We start from the raw sequence: 20,305 nt of genomic DNA on the forward strand, positions 1-20,305 counted from the left end.
GCTATATATAGTTGCAGTTGTAACAGCCTTCAATTAATGGCTACTTTTGTAGTCTTGTCAACTGAAATAATCGCTGGCACGGAGGCGGATGAGTATCGTCACTGTGAGCCAATAGCGCAGTCGAGGGGGCGGGTTTATGGTAATTTAGAAAGGGGCTGCAGCCAGCTGTTGCTGGAGATGTGCGCGCGGTTGAAGGGAGCGCTCCTGGATCATCCTTGTCTTGAGCATCAGGTGGACACGTCCAATCAAAGCAACAGCATAATTCACTTCAACGAGAACGACAAGTGCCGTTGAATTATTTTCAGTGAAGGAAAAACTGTTTATAGGAACTTCTATTTTGGCATATTTGTCAGTAAATACGCAGAAGTAAAGAAAAGAAGGGCAAAACGTGACACCGGAGAAACATCAGAGAACAGGTGCGATCGGAGTGTATTATTTGATTTTCCTTTATTGTCCTCTGGCAAGATTCATTTTCCCAAGTCACTGAAAACAACTTTGAGTAATGAAGCCATGGATATGTCGGTTGCGTTGTAACTGTGTTATTATATATATATATATATTGAAGCCAACTTGTTCGACAGGGATGCATGGTAACTTAGAGACAGACAGTCTATTATTAACTTGAGTATTTTGAATGACGTCAGCAATTCAATAATTATTTTGAAGTCTTATTATTAGCAAAGATTGCAGCCAGTTGCTGTATTTAGTGATTGAGCTTGCCCGTGTATAATTAGGCCACTAGGCTATACGGTCGAGGTTCTGTCACGTGATGCCACCTTTTGACCTAGGAGCATTCTGTTTATTTAATTGGGCACCAACAGTCCAATGTATTTTATTTATGAGTTCCTGGGTTTTGAGCACCTCTCCAAATTCAGTGTTTGAAGAAGAAAAGGTTGCCACATTGTGATTTTTGGGCCATGCATGAGAAAGAATATTGAATACAACCATCAGGGCTTTAATAAGAGTAAATAAAAAGCATGTATGTTTGTCATTGATATCATTTATTCAGAAAATGAAATAGTAATGTATTAATGGGTGCTTAGCGTTCTCCCAATTCGATAGCACTCACATTTTTGGTAAATGTTTAAGAATGCATGTCTGGTATCACAGATCATGTTTGTTTGAGGATGTTTGAGGATGCAGAGAGCTGATGGAGAATGAGCCTGTGAGTGTCGTGTATGATTCACAATAAGTAGGCGAGATTTATCATGTATGAAGGCTTCAGTGCAGTGCAAATAATGTGTGTAAGTAAGTAGATCTTTCAATCTAATCCAATGGCTGTTTTTAAATATACTCTCTCTATGCTCAGAGAAAAGTATGCATTATTCCCCTCTGATAAAATCATGACTTGTAGTAAAGCATGGCCTACAGAGAGTGTGCCAAATTCAGCAGACACACAAATTATGTAGTTGGCCTGTCAAACATTGTCAAATATTGAAATATTTCTGACATGTTTTTCCACTCCTCAATTGCACTGCATATTTGTTTACAGACTGCTGAACATTTGGGATTCTTTGCATGATTTTACAACCTCTACGGTTTGTTTTTCTTGAGCTCAAATTGCTTTTTAATATACAGTAATAGGTTATTTCAATTCCCAAAGTGCATATCCTTGACCTATTACTTTCATCATAAGACAAAACCTAGGCTAGGCTCTGGTAGAACAAACTGCAATAGACAGCAGTTGGTTCCTTCCAATTCCTCGGCCCATTGTTATGTACAGTATCCTTTCATGATAAGACCACAAACCCTAGGCTAGGCACTCAAAAATTATTGTGCAGATGTACTGTATGAGAACATCTCTATCTTTTAGATGAGACATTACACTACGGTGTAATTACATTACACCCTAACCCTAACCCTAACCCTAACCCTGTGGTCATCAAAAATCCAATTGCCGTTCCAGAAAGATCAGGTGTCCTGCTCATTCTGTGTCTCTATTCTGGCTCTATCAGAAATATCCAGGCAATTCAATTATCTCCTGTTAAAATTAGCCAAATATTTCCTCACCTCTGCTCTGTAAAAGATCCAGACGGGAGGCATTGAGAATAAGCACAAGAACCGTCTGACCCCGGGTCTCATTACAATTCAGATACACACAGCAGGGGGTAATTTTTCAACCATAAATCAGTATAGCAAATTGATACTGTCGTAAAAAAGAAACGTCTCTGTTTTTGGCCTGAGTCTTGGTTTTTAGAAGATTTCATACTAGCCTCAATAAATGTGCTAGATTCAGCGATGATGAATGAAGTGTTCATTTAGTCAGAAGTGTATCTGTCTCTTCCTCTTTTAGAAAGGTCTCTACTTTCCCAGAAGTTTGTAGATGATCATTGTATAATGTCAATTACTCTTTACTTCTTTGGCATGTTTGCCTTGGCCAAGGGGCTTATGGTTTATGTATTGGGTTATGCAAATAGGATTCCTGCTTTCTATTTTCGGCAATGGTTTTGGGCCTGGTTTCTCATCTTGCCATTAAGCAAAAATGACTGACATGAGTAATCAACAACTAATAACGAAAAAAGGGTTGTGTGGTCAGGTCAGGTGTCATCCACGCTGCTTATATGCTCATAGATAGCAGATGATATATTTGTATGCTTGCTGGACCTTCTATTGCAGTGCACACTATATATATTCGAGATAAACCTTGAATTTAATCCAGTGTAACCGTTAATCCATGCTGGTACAACCCACTCACAAAGACTTCTCTTCTTTTCATAGTTGCAGTTCAAGAAATGAGATCAATGTTAGCCTAATGGAGGGACTATTTTCATAAACAGCTTGTCTTTGGGTACATTAGACATATAGGCCTACAGTATTTGGCGCTGTTTTCTAGCCATTCATGTCCCTTGGCAGATCATGGACTGTACAGTCGGTATAAACACTGAGCTGTGAAAATAGATTAATCCATATTCAGTATCAGGCTTAGCAATGCAAATCAATGTGTCATCAAACACTACAGATTCTCATCTTATTCCAACATTGTGATATTGACCGAAAACACAAGGATAAGGATTTAGATGATCTTTTATATAGTCCTACACAATGTGCTTGTCCTGAATAGGTAGCGTTATTATTAACACTTATGCTCAAGTTCACGCTTAACATTCACTCAGAATAGCTATAATTTAAAAAAAAAAATTATTAGGGAGAAGTAACACAACAACATCAAGTCACCTATGTGCGGCACTGTTAAAGGGTCATGAACTGTTGATGACGAAACTGTTTGTTGTTGTTGGTGTTCTCACAGTGTTGTCCCAGTGAGACAGCCAGCAATTAGTCAGGCCCTTGGTCATTGGGGACAGATGGGGCGTTTGGGTGAGTGGGGCCTGTGTTAGGGACCTGCTATGTTTGTGTGTATCCTCTCCTTTTCCACTCTCTGGCCTCAGGGAGGGCTTCAGAGGAAACCATTGACTCTCACCATGAGTTGGAGACCCAGGGGCACCTATTTGTGCAATAATTGCACTACAGACACAAACTCCAAGCATTATTCTCCAGTATGCTTACAGTAGTATTACGTACAGTGTGTATATATAGGCCTATCACAAAACAGGCCTTTTACTTTTCTTCAGTCTCTGGAATGTGTCGAATGACTTGTACCAATACTCAGTGAATGGGCTTAAACTTGTCTAAATCATCTAAACTAACCTGAACTAAACTAAAGTTAATTGAAAATGTAAACCCCCCTCAATTCACACTCTGAAAGCAGCAGACTGTCCTAACCGACTGTGAGTGCTCTAAATGCACCACATTAATCAATGATCGTGAGAGAATGAAACCCAGGTACTTGTTGTTCACTTGCTTGGCTGTTTTTAGCCTTTTAGACCTCAAGCAAGCTGCGGCCGTCATCATAGCCTTTGGACTGACTGCCTTATTCAGAATTAGTAGACATCACACATGTAGCTTGTAGCGCGTCTGTAGAGGTTTGAGAAACCTTCAAAACCACGCAGAGAAGTGCCAAGTTCTTCACCGTTTCGATGGAGGTAAATGCTATATTTGGCTGTGTCAGAGAAGCCGTCTGTGGTGAGAAGGCTAGTCTGGGTGGAGGGAACTTTCTGTAAACCCGCTGATAAAGATCTCACTGGCTTCTTCTCTGTAGTTCACATCTCCCACTTCCCTCTATTTCTCATCTTTTACATGTCAAGTTAGATGCTCTCTCTCTCTCTCTCTTTCTCTCTCCATCTTTAATGCACTGTAGCCATCCCCACTCCATTTATTTGTTATCAAAACGTATTTATCCTATGATGATCTAGGGCAGCTCAATGTGACGCAAAGGTAGTCGATGTAGTCACTGTAGCTGTTCTTGTTAGTAGACACAAGCTTGTAGATGGATGACTTACATTGATTGATGCAGGCCTGCAGCAGTAATCTCAGACAATTTTGAGGTGTCTTGTCTTTGAGGCTCGGTCCAGTGGATATTACAGTACTTTATAAGGTAATGATAGAGGCACAGAGGTGGTTTCCTCAGAAATGCCCTGAATGCCTGTGTGCCAAGCGTGGGCTCAGGGCTGGGGGGCAGTGGGCACTAAGGGGGTCGTGGGAACACCGGCACAATATCCGCTTTTCACCATTTGGACTCCGGGCTCTAAATATAGTTGAGGTCATACATGTCCAATATGAGAGAAAACAAGGAGAAAACTCCTCTGGGCTTTGCTTTAGTAGAGACAGTAGGCTACAGAACAGTGCATCCAGTACCCTTACCAAGTAGCAAGCAACTACAGACTGCCAGAGGATAGGGGTGCAGAGAATTTCAAAAGACATAGCTATTCTTTTTTCTAATGTTTTCTATGATGCGTTATGGATAGGGCCAGGAGTTTTCCCTGACCATGTGATCCGATCTGAAAACGTTTGGGCTCTAGAGCTAGGCAAAAAACTAGGGCCCCAAGTTTTTTCCTGGTTAGGTCATGTTGTCATTAAATTGTTTTTATTTTTTTAGTAATGTGTTGAAAATGATATCTAACTGTAAAAGATTTGCTCAATATGGAGTTGTATCTTCTATGATGTTCCTCAAGCCCTGACCTGACTCTCATTCTACTGCTCAGGGTGAACCATAGTGCCTCCATGACCATGTGCGCCTCGGTCCCTCCATCTCTCTTTCTCAGACCTGCATTAACATGGGAGAAGAGGGGGTGGTGTATAACATTCCCTGCCACTGTAAAACCCACTATTTTTCTTCCGCTGGTTTCCGCTGGTAGGGCCTGTTCTACCTTTTAAAGGGAGCTACAGTATGGTATTTTTAACCCTGCCTGTCTCTCACTCTCTCTCCCTCTGCCCGGCCTGTAGCCCTGGTCCTGGGGTAACCCAGACTGAGGGAGTGTCAGGCAGCGGCGAGGGCCGAGGGCCGGCTCTAACTTTAGCCCACATCGCCTCATCGCGGTATAAATAAACACACTCTGCCATTACCACGGGGGGAAGGGTGGGACGCAACGCTGCTTAAACAAAACAGATGACATTTTCCCATCAGAGTTACAGTATCTGAAGGTTAAGGTCCATACTGTAACGTTGACCATCTTGTTTTGATAAGGGCCGGGGTAAAAGCAACTGTGAACGCGTCTGCCCTACACATTTTTAATTTATTTGTTTACATTTTTGTTAAAGTAATTAAGCCAGTTGTTCAACCATATGGCTTCCTTTCGATTGCCATGTTCTGTCATACATAATTTATCACAATAGGATCTGCTGGATAAAGAGAAAGGTTGATAAAGTAAAGTAAAGTTATAGTTGAAACAAATAAAAACCTGTTGTTTTGCTTGAAGCATAGCCTATGCTGCCTCTATGTTTTGGACAGACAGTGTCGCAATGTTTCAGTTTATAAAAGTAAAATGTATTTTTTCACAGAAGGTGAAGTGTCTCTTGTTAAGAAGTCTGTGAACACAATGGGGAGGAAGAAAATACAGATATCTCGCATCCTGGACCAGCGGAATCGACAGGTACGATTTTAGAATCATATCTTTGATTATTTAACAATTAACAGTTAAAAGAAATGCATATGGAAGAATTCAAGTGAATAAATTCAACTCCCCTTCCCCCCACCCCCCCACCACTCCCAGGTGACGTTCACAAAACGTAAGTTTGGCCTGATGAAGAAGGCCTATGAGCTGAGTGTTCTGTGTGACTGTGAGATCGCCCTGATCATCTTCAACAGCACCAACCGCCTGTTCCAGTACGCCAGCACCGACATGGACAAGGTGCTGCTCAAGTACACTGAGTACAGCGAGCCCCACGAGAGCAGGACTAACACAGACATACTGGAGGTAGGTACAGTACAGGACTGGGAATACTCTCTTACTTCATTTTCCAATTTAGACACTGTGACTGCTTGTGGGCACTTTTTTCTTAAAGAAAGTCTTGCTTGCGATAATGACTGTGATGTACAGTTGATCTACTTACTTTGGACAAATGTACTGATTGTATGTGGCTATGTAAAGAAAATGTATGGTGTGCTTATGCAGTGTCTGTGTGTTGAATATCTCTGCTGATGACTACTTACAGTACTACCGTGTCTTTGGCCTGTCATCAATAGTCAATCATTGTTTTTGTCTTTGTATGAAGTAGGTGTCATGTACACAATACAGTATATGCAGTAGTATGGCATATTGTTGATGTAGTGTCTGTGTGTGTAATCCCCGGCTGGTTGTTCTCTCTCTGTCTGTCTCTCTCTCTCTCTCTCTCTCTCTTTCTCTCCCAACCCCTCTCTCTTTCTCCTGCGGCTGTAGACCCTGAGGAGGAAAGGTCTGGGTCTGGAAGGGGCGGAGCTGGACACTGAGGAGACCATGCAGGTGGGAGCAGAGAAGTACCCCATCAGCGAGGGCATGGACCTCTCCATCGCCCGCCAGCGATATTACGTTAGTAATCACATTTCTTTTTTTATTTCACATGCTGAGCCACAGTAAAAGCTGTAAATGGACTAAAGCGGTTCATTGATTTCTCTTATTGTCTGGAAAATGGCTCAATTTGAGTGAATGTTTCTATTGAGCCGTCAATTAGAGTCACGGTGAACATTTCCTACTCAAAGACACACACTAGGAGAAGCGTGCTGTAAGGCTGCCTGATGGGGACTATGACAGCGCTACAATAGAGCTTTATGATTTTAATTCAAACAGATACACTCCTAAACTCCTTTCACACCAGTTTGCTGGCATTTTCCTAGCATGAGGCCTAGTGTGAAGTGCCTGTATTTCTCCTCAGGCTCCCTCCCTGCTTCCTCCAGAGGCCCAGTTCCTGGTGTCTGCGGCAGGCTGTGAGAACGGTTACCCCAACTCCTCCAACCCCAGCCTGGGCTCCAACAGACCCCCAGCCTTCAAACCCCTGGGTCCTAGACCAGGCTCAGTCAGCCCTGTGGGCCCCAGCCCTCACACCCACACTGCCTTCATGTCCCCCCACTCAGGTGAGCAGAGGAGGCCCAAAGGGAAATTTTATTTTTGATTTACGGCCAAGCGTCATTGACTGGGTAACCTTAATGTAACTTAATGTCAAGTCCTAGAAGAAGCGGATGCTCTGTTCCTAGAGGGTTATGCCTGAGATGATGTTAGGGGCTCTACTCAACGCCTGATTTGACTACAGAGTGGGTGGTGTCAATGGTTGTCCATGTGGGGCAGCCACAGTGCTGTGCAGCCGGCTGTGCATAGGCCCACACAAGAAGTGAGTGAATGTGTGTGTGTGTGTGTGTGTGTGTGTGTGTGTGTGTGTGTGTGTGTGTGTGTGTGTGGTGTGTGTGTGTGTGTGTGTGTGTGTGTGTGTGTGTGTGTGTGTGTGTGTGTGTGTGTGTGTGTGTGTGTGTGTGTGAAACAGGCTCCCACAAGTGAAACAGCGTCTGGAGGCAGATCTGTGGTTTCTGAGTGTATCGCACCTGCTGGTCATCTCAGCTTGGTTTTCAGCCTAATTTTTTCACACTATAGCTATTAGTAGACACGTGTCAGGATGTCATCAATGGTGCTCACTAATAACTGAGCTATGCGGTCAATTCATTACGCCGTTTAAGGTGCTGTCCACTAACATACATTGTCTCTCGTCAGTTCTTTCTGGTAATCTCACTTTTGCCAGGTGTCTATAGGGGGATCAGATACTCAGAAAAAGAACTTCTGTTTCATAGATTGAGAGAGAGAGAGAGAGAGAGAGAGAGAGAGAGAGAGAGAGAGAGAGAGAGAGAGAGAGAGAGAGAGAGAGAGAGAGAGAGAGAGCATGTAACTTGACATGTAAATGACAAGCAATAGAGGGAAGTGGGAGATGTGAACTACCGAGAAGAAGCCAGCAGAGAGAGTGAATGGTTGTTCCACGAATGAAACAGTGTTCTACTTTCTCACTTCCTATTTTCTTTTACTTGGTTCAGGCATCGGCTACTCCATGTTCTCCCATGGCAACCTGAGCCGGGCTCTGGAGATGAAGACTCCGCCCCCTCTGAATCTGGGCAGTGAGAACCGGCGGGGAGACACCCACCCTGGCATGGGTGGCACGCGTACCAACCTGAGTGGTGCTGTAAGGAACCCTGATATAACAACTCCTATCTGTCTCACAGACAGACAGGCCGGCATGAGATGTCGACTCATACTTGTACTGTTCCTCATGAGCAATCCTACGCATACTTAAAACCAAAGTCATATTCACACCCTCACACTCTTACTGACACGGTCTTATCTCTCATGGCCAGATTGCTGATGATCAAACTTGTATTGATACTTGTATACATCATAGATTCTCTCTCTGTATTTACCATCACAGTCACTCCGATGGACTGCCTGTGTTATGCAGTGTAATACTGAATCGCCAGTGGTTGTGTGAACATGGTTTGACAGTTAGTTCTCTTCCTGCTCAGAGAGGCCTCCTGTACCAGGGCATGCACCCAGGGAGCCCCATGGCGGCCATGGGGAAGGCTGGCCTGCTAGGACACAGTCTGGGAGGCTACGGCCTCTCCTCTGCTGGACCCTCTGGTAAGGCTTCCCTTGTTGCGGTCTGATATGTTTGATATGTTTATTTCATTTTAAAGCAATAGGTCACAAAGAAGGACATGATTTGGATATAACATAATGATCATGTTCAATCTTAGCAGCCTTTATTCAAACTGTCTATAATGACTATAATAACTAACAATCATGTTTTCAATCACAACACTCTCTCTCTCTCTCTCTCTCTCTCTCTGTCCCTCCCTCTCTCTCTCTGTCCCTCTCTCTCTCTCTCTCTCTCTGTCCCTCTCTCTCTCTCTCTCTGTCCCTCTCTCTCTCTCTCAACACTCTCTCTCTCTCTCTGTCCCTCTCTCTCTCTCTCTCTCTCTCTGTCCCTCTCTCTCTCTCTCTCTGTCCCTCTCTCTCTCTCTCAACACTCTCTCTCTCTCTCTGTCCCTCTCTCTCTCTCTCTCTCTGTCCCTCTCTCTCTCTCACACACACACACACACACACACACACACACACACTCGTTTTTGTGAAATTATTAATTTTATTGTTATCTTATTCATATGTGACTATTCAATAGTTCTAAATGTCCTAATATTAGTCCTTTGTCCCTCTCAGAGTACGGCCACCCAGGCTTCTCCCACTCTGTGAATCTACAACGTGGCACAGTGAACCCCTGGCATCCAACCCAACATCAGGAGCAGCATGTACCTCACCACAGTCCCCCGTAAGGACACTCTTATTATGCTACACCACTATATCAGCTTCAATTCTAAAGTATGGTTTACAGCCGACCTGTGAATCACTTTGAACTATAATATCTGTTGAAACATTCTTATGTTTGCTCAATTGCTCTTAACTTGACAAGTAGATACTGAAATATTTTTGGAGTCAACCTATGTGTAAGCAGGGAACATTTAGGGCTTTGAAAACATGTGTTGCCTAACTGCTGCCTTTGCTCTGCCTTCTTGCTGTTCGCAGGATGTCCAGCGGAGGGTGCTCTTTCCCCTCCCAGACCTCCACACCGACCCCTCCACCTCACCCCTCCCTCAACCTCAGCATCAAATCCGAGCGCGCCTCCCCGGAACACATCTGTTCCCCCACATCCCCGCCCCTGCACCACCTGAGGCAGCATTCGCCAATGAGCAACCCCGATTCTGCTTGCCACACCCCCCAGGAGCCCTATCCAGCCAATGAGAGAGAGGAGTTCCCCAAAGGGGGCTACCCGCCAGCCCAGCACGGCACAGAGGAGAAAGGGGGGCTGCCCCTCAGGCAATTAGAGATCAGTGATGGGTGGCACAGATAGCTGATAGCACCACCCCCACCTACCATCACCCACCACCCAGCCCTCCAGCCACCCTCCACCATGCCATGCCAAGCCTGCCACATGGTTGCCCACACATACAGAGAGGTGGATGGGGAGAAGGTGTCCACTCATCCAGATCACCCCCCCCCTCTCCCACCCTCACCCCCACCTCCCCCTGGGGTGGACTCTCTCTTGGTCTCGGGTGATAGACATGTAGTACTGCTGCATTTCTGTCGGGTTCTGTGAGAAGATACTGCCTGGTTGTTGTGGTTTGGCTGGGTATATTAGTTTGTCTGTGTGGAGGTCAACGGTGGGTGTCAAACCAAACCACACTCCACAGCCATCGTGTGGTCTTGCCTGCTTGAGCTACAGCCAAGAGCAGAGGGCAGGGAAGAGATCAGTCATGTAGCCATATCGCAGCCTATCTTAGAGCACAGTGTCCCAGAGTAATGTTTCACAGTTCCCATCCGGCTCCCCAGTCACTGTACATATATAACTTTAATGCTTTAGCCTCTAGCCCAAAATCAATGAAGTGGTCACATCGCTCGAGACCGATTAGGCATCATCTATCATGTGGCCAATGGCCTCGGTGGTGGTGGTTTTAGAGTCATCTGTACACATGTGGAGTTTTGTATTGAAAATAAGTCTCTCTCAGGGATTTGGATGATTGGTTCCATTATACAGGTTCGATGTTGCTTTTTAAGACAAAAATGATACTGAGCACGGTTGTTGTTGTTTTGAGCAATTATTTTATTTTCTTCACTGCATAGTTTCGTTATTTATTTGTCAACACTCTGGCCATAGGCCAAATGAAAATTAAAGACCAAAGTTTAAAGGAGGTAATGTAATTTGTGCTCAATTTGGTATATGTTGCAAAAATCATCAGCATACAAGTTTGAGGATATTGTGTTAAGTTCAATTCTTGCAATAGCAATATGAAAAATACAGGCCTAAACGTAGCACGTAGTGCGTCTTTAGAATTACCTGAAAGCATTAGGAAATTAGTAGTTTCACCTATGAATCTTCAATTAACTCCTACTTATAAATTATCCACACAGTATGCTATGCACTGTTTTATAAAGTCGAGCTTTACTTGCAATGCTTAATTCTATTTAGTATATTTAAGAGTTATTCATTTAGACTTGAAAAAGCAAAAAATGAATTCGAGGCAGTCAGAGGGGTATGTTAAAAACCTATGATACTTTTGATTGCTCTGTGTGTGAATTTTTGTTTTTGTTTATCTTTATTTTGTAAAGACTATTGTGTTGTTTAATGCACTGGATTTTGGTGTGTTTTTATTTCATATATTAATTTTGTGTTGGCCAAAAAATGAACTTCCATTTTGTTTCTCGTTGTATCTTGGTGTCCTTGACAGTTAGATTGGAGTTCCCTTGTTTGCCACAAGGTGTCAGTCTATTTCACACCTGAGGCAAACAATATGCAGGAATGATAATCAGCCATAACTAGTGGTCATTATTTCTCTTATTTTACATGACAAAAGTGACATGTTCAACGGGCACTGTGATGGTATTCAGCTACAACTGCATAATATGAGTATTGCAGACATGCTGCACATAGGAGAGTATAGCACCTCAAGTTCATGGCTGACAGCAATGACATTCACTCATTTCTTCATCAATGCATGCTGTCTGTGTATATAAACTATTTCAACTGTGGATTCAAGTAGATAATGACAAATGGTAACTTCATAGTTGCAAACAGTATTCTCTCAGACATTCACAGTCATTCGTTTTTAGATTTTCTGAGTGCTTGTCAGGAGAAAAGTGCATGTAATTTCACCCTATCATTTGTGACAGCACTGGCTTTATTTATCAAAAGAGCCTTTGGGTTTATCCTTATTTTAATGATGTGACTGCCTTTCAACAAGGATGATTTAATTTGTAGTATATTTGACTTCCTGAATTTGTGCCTATAGGTTCTGTACATCTAATTTACTGTAATTTCCCCAAAACTGTGATTCAGAAGTGCGTTTTCCCCTTTGATGTATTTTCATCTGAAGACAGATAAAATGCTATCTGCCATAATGTGTATCTTTCTTTCATGTGTCTTGGCGTTTACTTGGCTTCATTCATGTTCAATCTTTTGAACACATCTACTCTCATTATCATGTCTCACCCTGTCACACCACTCACCATGTCCCCACCGAGACAGAACAAGAATGGAACACTTTCAAGCCAGAAGACCTTTATTCCTTCAAAAACTGCATACATACAGCCAACCAAGTACAAAATGGCACACAGAGAGCATACAGTTAGACGACACTCACACATTCTCCCCTATAGAGCATTTCCCTACAATTTAAACTAAACCCAGTATGAAATTGCCTAAAATTATCCCTCTCCCACACTAGAGAGCACACCCCTTATTCCTCCCTGAATGAAAAGAGAGTCACGGGGGTCGTGTCTGGGCGCCTCCCCCGGGAGCGGAGCTGGTCTGCAGGGCATGTCTGAACCCTCCACTGCTTCCATCCGTCCCTATAGCAACATCCAGGGCTGCTGCAGGGCTCCAGGGCTGCAGACAGGGGCCTCCAAACAGATGCACATAATTAATGTGATTATATAGATATGTCAACCCTGTCACCTTCCAGTTCATTATGCCGGACACTCTCCCAGAGCTGTCACAGCGAAGGCCTGGGCTGGGCATGGGAGGGGACGAAAGGCCTGTCTGGAGATATATTTACAACACTTTGTATGTGCTGTTCTGTCTACGAGGAGGGGTGGTGGTGTGTGTGTGTGTGTGTGTGTGTGTGTGTGTGTGTGTGTGTGTGTGTATGACTTGTCCTCGAAATTAAGGGATTTAGAAAGGCTCCTTTAACATCATTGTAAAATCCTCCATGATTTCAAGAGCATCACAAAAGTAATCATTGCGTCCCACAATAAAACAGGCAAGTGAAAGGAAAACAATCCAATTGCTTGAAATTTCCCTCAACGATTTCCCACACATCTTACAAAAATCATATTGTAAAACAACGAAAATATAATTCTGTTAGTCAAAGAGCCATATTCAATAGCAGAATTCCAGTCAGCCATTTTACATGAGCTGGCAGGCAGGATGTTAACTGGCTCCATCTCAGGGTTTTTTCAGTGCTTGACCAGCATCGATATCCTCCACTGAAGCACATCCCAGCACACCAGCGCATAAAAGCACAGACAAGGGGCCGTCCCTCCCTAAATTGGAGCATCTTTGTGGGTTTTGACTGGATGTGGAAGTCAAATAATATCACCAATAAATCATGTCAGCTCTCAGACAAATGCCCCGCGGGCCCCAGTCTGTAACAGTGGAGGGGAGGTCACTTTCCTCAGCGTCAGCCCATGAAGCTGGGTTTCTCCACTATTCCACCAATATACTGGACTAGTGACATCTAAATGTCTGATGATTATCATCATTAAAAAAACTAAATGAAAATGTACACAACGTCTTATAATGATTACACACACATGAAGCTAACGCTACATCTGCTTTTATGTGTAACTCATGAGCATGTAAAAGCTAAATGTCTGCTAAAATGTGTTCTTCATACAGATTCCTCAGGAGGAATTAGTACTGGGTAATTATCAGCGATTAAACCATGATCTGCGCCAAGGGTGAAGGTCAGAGATCAGGGCTCTCTGTGGCGGCTAGACACACCATTATCATGCAAGGTGTCTTTGGTCAATTGGTGAATCCATATTGATAGAAGCACCATCTTTTATCTCCCACGCCACGTGATGTCAAATCTAACATACATTTACTAACATACTGAAAAAAGACAGAAAAGAAGATGGAAAAGAAACAAGATATTTAATTCCTTTTTATTTAAGCCATACAACCGAAAAAAACATGTATAGAACAAAAGTTTCACACCATGCATTCAAAAGTCTCTTAATTGTTGCAAAAACAGGTTCTTCACACAAACCTTACAAACATAAAATGATCAGAGTACAAGTCACTCTTGATTTAAAACATAATCACACTTGAATCAAACTTAAAGACTCCAACGTAGAGCACTTTATCTGTAGCAAGCTACCATTCCAAATTACACTTTGAAGTCATTAGTGGCAATAGGGTATAAATAAATAAATAATAATTAAAAAAAAACTGATGACACCATGATCTGCAATCCATTTAAAACCTACCGTAGATTTAGCCCAATGCAAGATTTGACAGGCTTTAAAAACAACATGTTATTTTATTTGTTTTACATGATTGTTTGGCAGCAAAGAAATAATGAAAAAAAAAAAAAGGTTGCAAATACAGGTTGGCAAAATCCAGACCGGGCCGGAGTGTTAGTTAGTCCATGCTACAGAAACTGCTGTTTTCAACACCAGTCTAACACCATAATGCTGAAAAAGAGATATCTTATCATTGACTCAAAATCCCTGAGTTCCCAGGCACTTGGAATTGTGATCGAATCCTTTCCTTAAAATAAAATACAGTAACTGCTCCTCAGTGCTTCATGTTAAGGTGGGTATAAATGATTCAGGAGAATTGACAGGCGAGGGTCTGAGTTTGACCGATCCAAGCACAGCTGTGTTAACGGAACTGACATTCAGGCCACCATAGCCCGCCAGCTCCGTGGTTTCATTACAATCAGTACGGTGCAACAGAAATAATGGACAAAAAATACAAAGCATCAAGCAGTACTGAATCGGCTTCTACAGGCTGGAGGTTGGGTCAACTCTCAGCTGACTTAATGTCATTCATTTAGTCAAAGTTAGCGGTACTTTCTTCCTAATAATGACTGAAGCATTCAATATTGTTGTGTGTTGAAAATAAACAGGTTAACACTGGCATAGATGCATTTGTTAAAGTTAGAGAGAAATGTTGCAGTTGGACAGTTGTTCACTCAGTTCCCATTGTACAGCGTTTCTATGGTTCCAAGTGGCAGGCAATAACATCTCTCTGCCGCCTGGTCAAGACCAGACTGACTGACTGGCAGGGCCCATAGCAAGACAAGGTAGTACGGTACGTCTGTCCAGCATGTCTGTCTAGAAATATGAGACAGCTTACTGTTACAGTAACAAACACAGGAGCACCCATACTGTCCAGTCTGTGTGTTGTGTTGCGTCAAGTTTGCTCTGCCTGGCCCTGCACACACTGACTGTACTTGTCATAAGAGTCTGGGCTGGTGTGTTCTGGGTAGTGTAGTCCGGCCCACTCCTCCTCCTCAATTCTGCATGAGGTACTGGTGGAAGTAGATCCCGAACAGGCTGCTGATGACCTGACAGGCGGCCACCCACCAGGTGAGGAAGGCGAACAGGCCTCTGAAGAAGATGGGGGTGAGGACGGAGCGCAGGGCCGAGAAGGCCTCTGACAGACGGGCTACGGTGGCCTGGATGTCCTCTTCTATATCCTCACCTTCCTCGTCCTCCTCCAGCCCAGGCATGACGGGGGCAGCCGTGGGCATCACCAGGGCAGGAGTCACCCCCGGGGCAGACTCAGGTCCCAGACCCCACGAGAAGTCACCTGACAGAACAAAATACAGTATATAAATATGAAGGCACCAGACATTGTGGTAAAGCTATTGGTAGATTATTAGGATGAAATAAAGCTTCACTGTCCCATTACTTACGCAGGACTGTGTGTGTGTGTGTGTGTGTGTGTGTGTGTGTGTGTGTGTGTGTGTGTGTGTTACCAAGAGCCTTGAGGGCCAGCGTGGAGAACAGGACTAGTAGAATAGGCACCAGGTACTGTAGGGTGACCACTGTCAGGTAGCAGAACACACGCGTCACCTGACAGAAAGACAAAATACATTTCCCGGGTCTTATTCGTATTCTTTCTTCCCCCAGCAAAGACTCAGTTGCATTAATTTATCTACCCAGACATTCCCTCTGAAGTAAATTCTGGTGTTCCGACATTGTTAAGTAACCTTTCTTTGGATGTCGATGGCAGCAATGCGCCCTGCCTCCTTCTTCATCTGCTCCACCCACTTCTGGGCGATGTTGAGGTAGGCCTGCAGGTGGTAGCGGATCAGGGCGACCCGCAGGACACACAGCGCCACCACCGTCCACAGACGCACACTGTCAAACGCCGCGCTGGACACGCTGATAACACAACACAGGGGAACTCAGAGAAGCTGTCAGCAATGGTACATTGTGTCACTACTTCAATGTTTATGTACTGGAGTGGATGCAGAGAATCAGTAAAGGTCTCAGGAGAGGGATACCGCGCAGGGGTAGAGAGGTACACGCTTGTGTGTACTAACTACTCCACACACACACAGACATACACGACACTCACAGGGTGACTGATGTCTTCCCCATGGGGGCGTTCGCCAGGAAGTCCCGAGCGATGGGTTTGATCCACAACAGCATCACAATGACTGGAGACAGGAAGCCAAGATGCAACAGAATCCTACAGGATGCAAAAAACAACACATAAATAAGCAGGACACTCCTAGTGTAACCAAACACTATTTTAGTTAGCCGCTAATTCTGAACAATAGGCGCTTATTCCTTCAGATAGAAATATATTGTGTAGAACAGACATGCTTCTATGACGTGTAGAATACTGCATCGTGTCATGCTCAGCTCTATACGTGACATTTCTGCAACATGAATACAGCCCAGATCTCAGCTGGGCCAGTGTGTGTGTGTGTGTGTGTGTGTGTTACTGTTCTTACTGGATGAAAGGGCGGCCCGCGTTCAACTGAACGGCATCCAGGTGAGTCTGAGCCAATCGCAGTCCAGGGAAGGCGAGCAGAGCACCAATAAAGGCGCAGACAGCAGCCAGACCCAGCTTCACCGTCAGCTTGGTCACTGGGACTCTGACGGGAGTCAAAACAACAGCCATGAGGGGACACATCAGCCTATACAATGGACTGTGACACAACAAACTTTCAGGGAGGCAATTAATTCCCCTCAGTTATATTTAATTCTGTGTTTCAAAGCAATCTCTTTTGCATAGCATGGCAGTTGTAATACTGTATAGTGCATTCACCAAGGTCTAAAAGAGCTGGGACATTGTTTAGGTGATAACTCACCGCATCTAATTATAACTTTCCATCATCCAAAACATCTTACACACACATTGCACACATGATGTCCTTAGAAAATGTGACGGATCTCAAAAGATACTTACGACCACGTAGCATAGCCTTGCTGTTTGGCGAATACCTCGAGGTTGTCAAACACGCTGGCGAAGCCTGACTCCAGGCCAAACTCCAGGTAGTCCTCCCTGACCACCAGGACCAACATGGCTACCAGCAGGGACAGGAAGCCAAAGGCCAGACACACAGAGCGCTCGCCGCCCTCGTCAGAGCGGAAATAGTGGCTCATAAGAGTATGTAGGGTCCTCCTGAGGGGGAGGATTAAGGACAAACAGGGGACAGAACGCCAGTAAGACAGCTCGAACAGAGGACAGGCTGCAGTACATAGAATTCCACTCAGTGATTATGTTCCATCAACAGTGTTGATATGTTCAGATAAGATAGTAATTACCCAGCTTATATCAAGCTTATACACTGAAAGGGAGAGTGGGAGTACTGATTGTTACATTGTCCTACTACTACAGGGTTCAGTTTTATAATTGGTGACAAGCAATACTCAAAAGATTACTCAAGAGTTTCAAAGTATCCCTTGCAAGATATGAGGAGATATTTTTTTACGTGAAAGGATACAGGCAGAAGAGTATGGTCAGGACACACCAAATGGACCCAATGTGGACCTCCTTACTGGGCTCCACTACACAGAAGTACCCCTCAGTGAACAGGTAGACACCCATGGCATACACTGCAAAGTCTATCAACCACTGGTACTCCAGGAAGAACCGCAACACTGGACATGGGAAACAAAAGATAAAATACATAATAAGGTGAAAGCATTGTTCTAAATGCAGAGTCAGCATACAGCCTGCCTATCAACTGGCTTGCTGTGTTTTTGTTTGTTTACCAAGAGCGTCAAGGACGTTGACTGGAGCTTTTTCCAAGTGAAGGTCAATGTCCTTGGGCACTGTGAGAGGTTTGCTCTCTCCATTCTGTCTCCTATTTAGAAAAGAAACACAGAGGGGTCAGGTATGCTTTCACACTTTGTTGTGTATAAGTTCATGACATTTCATGGACAGTCCTGTTCCTATTTACACAGAGAATATCCCAATCTGGGAAGCTTTCCCTATGACAGTCAGTCTGATCTGTGAGGAGTGAAATGATGGCAGACTCAGTCATGTTGTATCATGACCCCTCCCCCGTCTCACACCTGTCCCTCCTGTTGGTCTTGGGCATCTGCTTCCCTGCAAGTGCACAGAGCTCTCCCTCTGAAGGGTGTTTGAACCGGAACAGACTGAAAGGATAAAGTTACACATTCTAGAATTAGAACTTATGCACACCATGTGGACATTTACACTGTGTTTTGTGTGACGTGTACTCGAACAAGAACTTTGCAGGATCTCAAGCCTTTGAGACTGTGTGTGTCGCTTTACCTGCCATTGCATAAGAGCCAGCGGGCAAAGGAACAGTGTGGAGCCATTCTCTGCATTATGCTAGCAGCCAGCAAGCTGACCACCAGCTGTATCCCCATCAGTGCCTGTAAGATGACACACACACAGTCAAAATAGTGGCTCTTCATCCATTTCTCATCGGATATCAGCAGCTGTGCATATCAAACTAGTTACTACACGTGTCAGAGAGTGGGGGCGCACTCCCTACAACTGTGTCAGTCATTCAACTTTCCAAGGAACCATATCTTCTCGGAAGGAAAGTGCCCCAGATAGCCTTGGCTGGGGGAAAAGTGCTCGAAGGTTGAAACTAACCATGCATGGCTGCTAATATAGCTACTAGCTAGCTAGCTAGTTAGTTAGATTCGGTTACTGTCTAAATGAATTAAACTAGTAATTTGAGCTCATTCTAAACTTGTCTACTTCTAGGAAGGGACTTGCAACACAGTAACATGGCAAGCAAACTTGCTAACTTAGCTAGCTAGTTAGCTCAGCTGCTTTAGTTTAGTCAGCAAGCAAGCTAACGTTAGCTAGCTAGCTTCTGTACATGAAACTAGCATCGAGCTTTGCATTTCTTTTGGCTATCTAAGATCGAGGGTAGGTGCGAGAAGTACAGTTAAACACACACTCACCATCTTTCTACCACGAACTGATGTATGAGATTATTTCGTAGTTGTACTGCACACGCGTGCAGCTTGAGTGTCTTGACAGCTGAGCCTGATGACAAGTAAACTACCCGGCCCGGATTTAGCATCAAACAACCACTTCCGACCTGGCGTTTTGATTGGCTCCGATAGGGGCCCGTATACGATTTGATTGGTTCCCAGTATTAAAGATCCGAAAAGCGTATGGTTGATGAAACATATATTTTCAGTGACATATGAAACTCACAATAACATTATGAAACAATAAGAATATAGTCAAATCTAGTAAAATTATACTTCGTGCTAATGAAAAGCTTTTTGGATAGTACTATAATCAACCTCGTGTTCTTAGGTAGCCTAACCATTTGTTCAGACCAATCACAAGGTTCAGGAATGAAAGATCTATGGTAGTTGTAGTTTTTCTAAAATTCCCAATATTATGCACTGTACATAGTGGGAATGTTTTAAGCCTATATGTTATGTATTTAACAACTAATTAAATAAATAAATAAATAAGTCTGTCTGTCTGTCTGTCTGTCTGTCTCTCTCTCTCTCTCTCTCTCTCTCTCTCTCTCTCTCTCTCTCTCTCTCTGTGTCTCACTATGTATGTATGTATGTATGTATGTATGTATGTATGTATGTATGTATGTATGTGTGTGTGTATCTATCTATCTATCTATCTATCTATCTATCCATGTCTCTGTTTCTCCTCCTAATTATCACATGTTCTTTGTGCTTAGCTAGTTTTATTCCTGTCTTAGTTCCACACCATGCTTCCTGAATACCCTGAATGCCTCGCTTAAGATCTCCCTAATGATAATCTCCCTGTTGCATGCTTTGAACGCAGCAGGCTTTACATTTGATTGCCTGAAGAGAGAAAATTATGCAAATCGTCAAGATTAAAGCTTAAGATATGCATGTCTCACTCTCACCCCTTGGCGGTCACAGTGATGCAGTATAGCATTTAGTGGCATGAATTACTTTTATGTGAAACATTTCTCTTGGTATAGAAACACCTATTGGTGGTCATCAACATGGTGGTC

The 20,305-nt window shown here is 43.7% G+C and overlaps 2 protein-coding genes across 2 annotated transcripts; one reads left to right on the plus strand and one right to left on the minus strand.

Annotated features, from left to right (window-relative positions):
• The first annotated feature begins 207 nt into the window (after positions 1 to 207).
• mef2b (myocyte enhancer factor 2b) lies at positions 208 to 10,234 on the plus strand. The gene is made up of 9 exons (XM_083671353.1): positions 208 to 416; positions 5,836 to 5,927; positions 6,048 to 6,251; positions 6,714 to 6,842; positions 7,186 to 7,384; positions 8,327 to 8,472; positions 8,810 to 8,924; positions 9,501 to 9,609; positions 9,864 to 10,234. Exons 2-9 carry the CDS (start codon positions 5,874 to 5,876, stop codon positions 10,186 to 10,188), a joined length of 1,281 nt encoding a protein of 426 aa, XP_083527479.1. The 5' UTR covers positions 208 to 416; positions 5,836 to 5,873; the 3' UTR covers positions 10,189 to 10,234.
• Positions 10,235 to 13,993: 3,759 nt separating this feature from the next.
• tmem161a (transmembrane protein 161A) lies at positions 13,994 to 19,388 on the minus strand. The gene is made up of 11 exons (XM_083671322.1): positions 19,251 to 19,388; positions 18,604 to 18,707; positions 18,381 to 18,464; positions 18,078 to 18,169; positions 17,807 to 17,963; positions 17,269 to 17,484; positions 16,811 to 16,954; positions 16,429 to 16,542; positions 16,058 to 16,232; positions 15,824 to 15,920; positions 13,994 to 15,654 (listed from the first exon to the last, which is right to left on the minus strand). Exons 1-11 carry the CDS (start codon positions 19,251 to 19,253, stop codon positions 15,356 to 15,358), a joined length of 1,485 nt encoding a protein of 494 aa, XP_083527448.1. The 5' UTR covers positions 19,254 to 19,388; the 3' UTR covers positions 13,994 to 15,355.
• Positions 19,389 to 20,305: the final 917 nt, after the last annotated feature.

Source organism: Argentina silus (genome assembly GCF_951799395.1).
Source record: "Argentina silus genome assembly, chromosome: 6".
In the NCBI taxonomy this organism is placed as follows: Eukaryota; Metazoa; Chordata; class Actinopteri; order Argentiniformes; family Argentinidae; genus Argentina; species Argentina silus.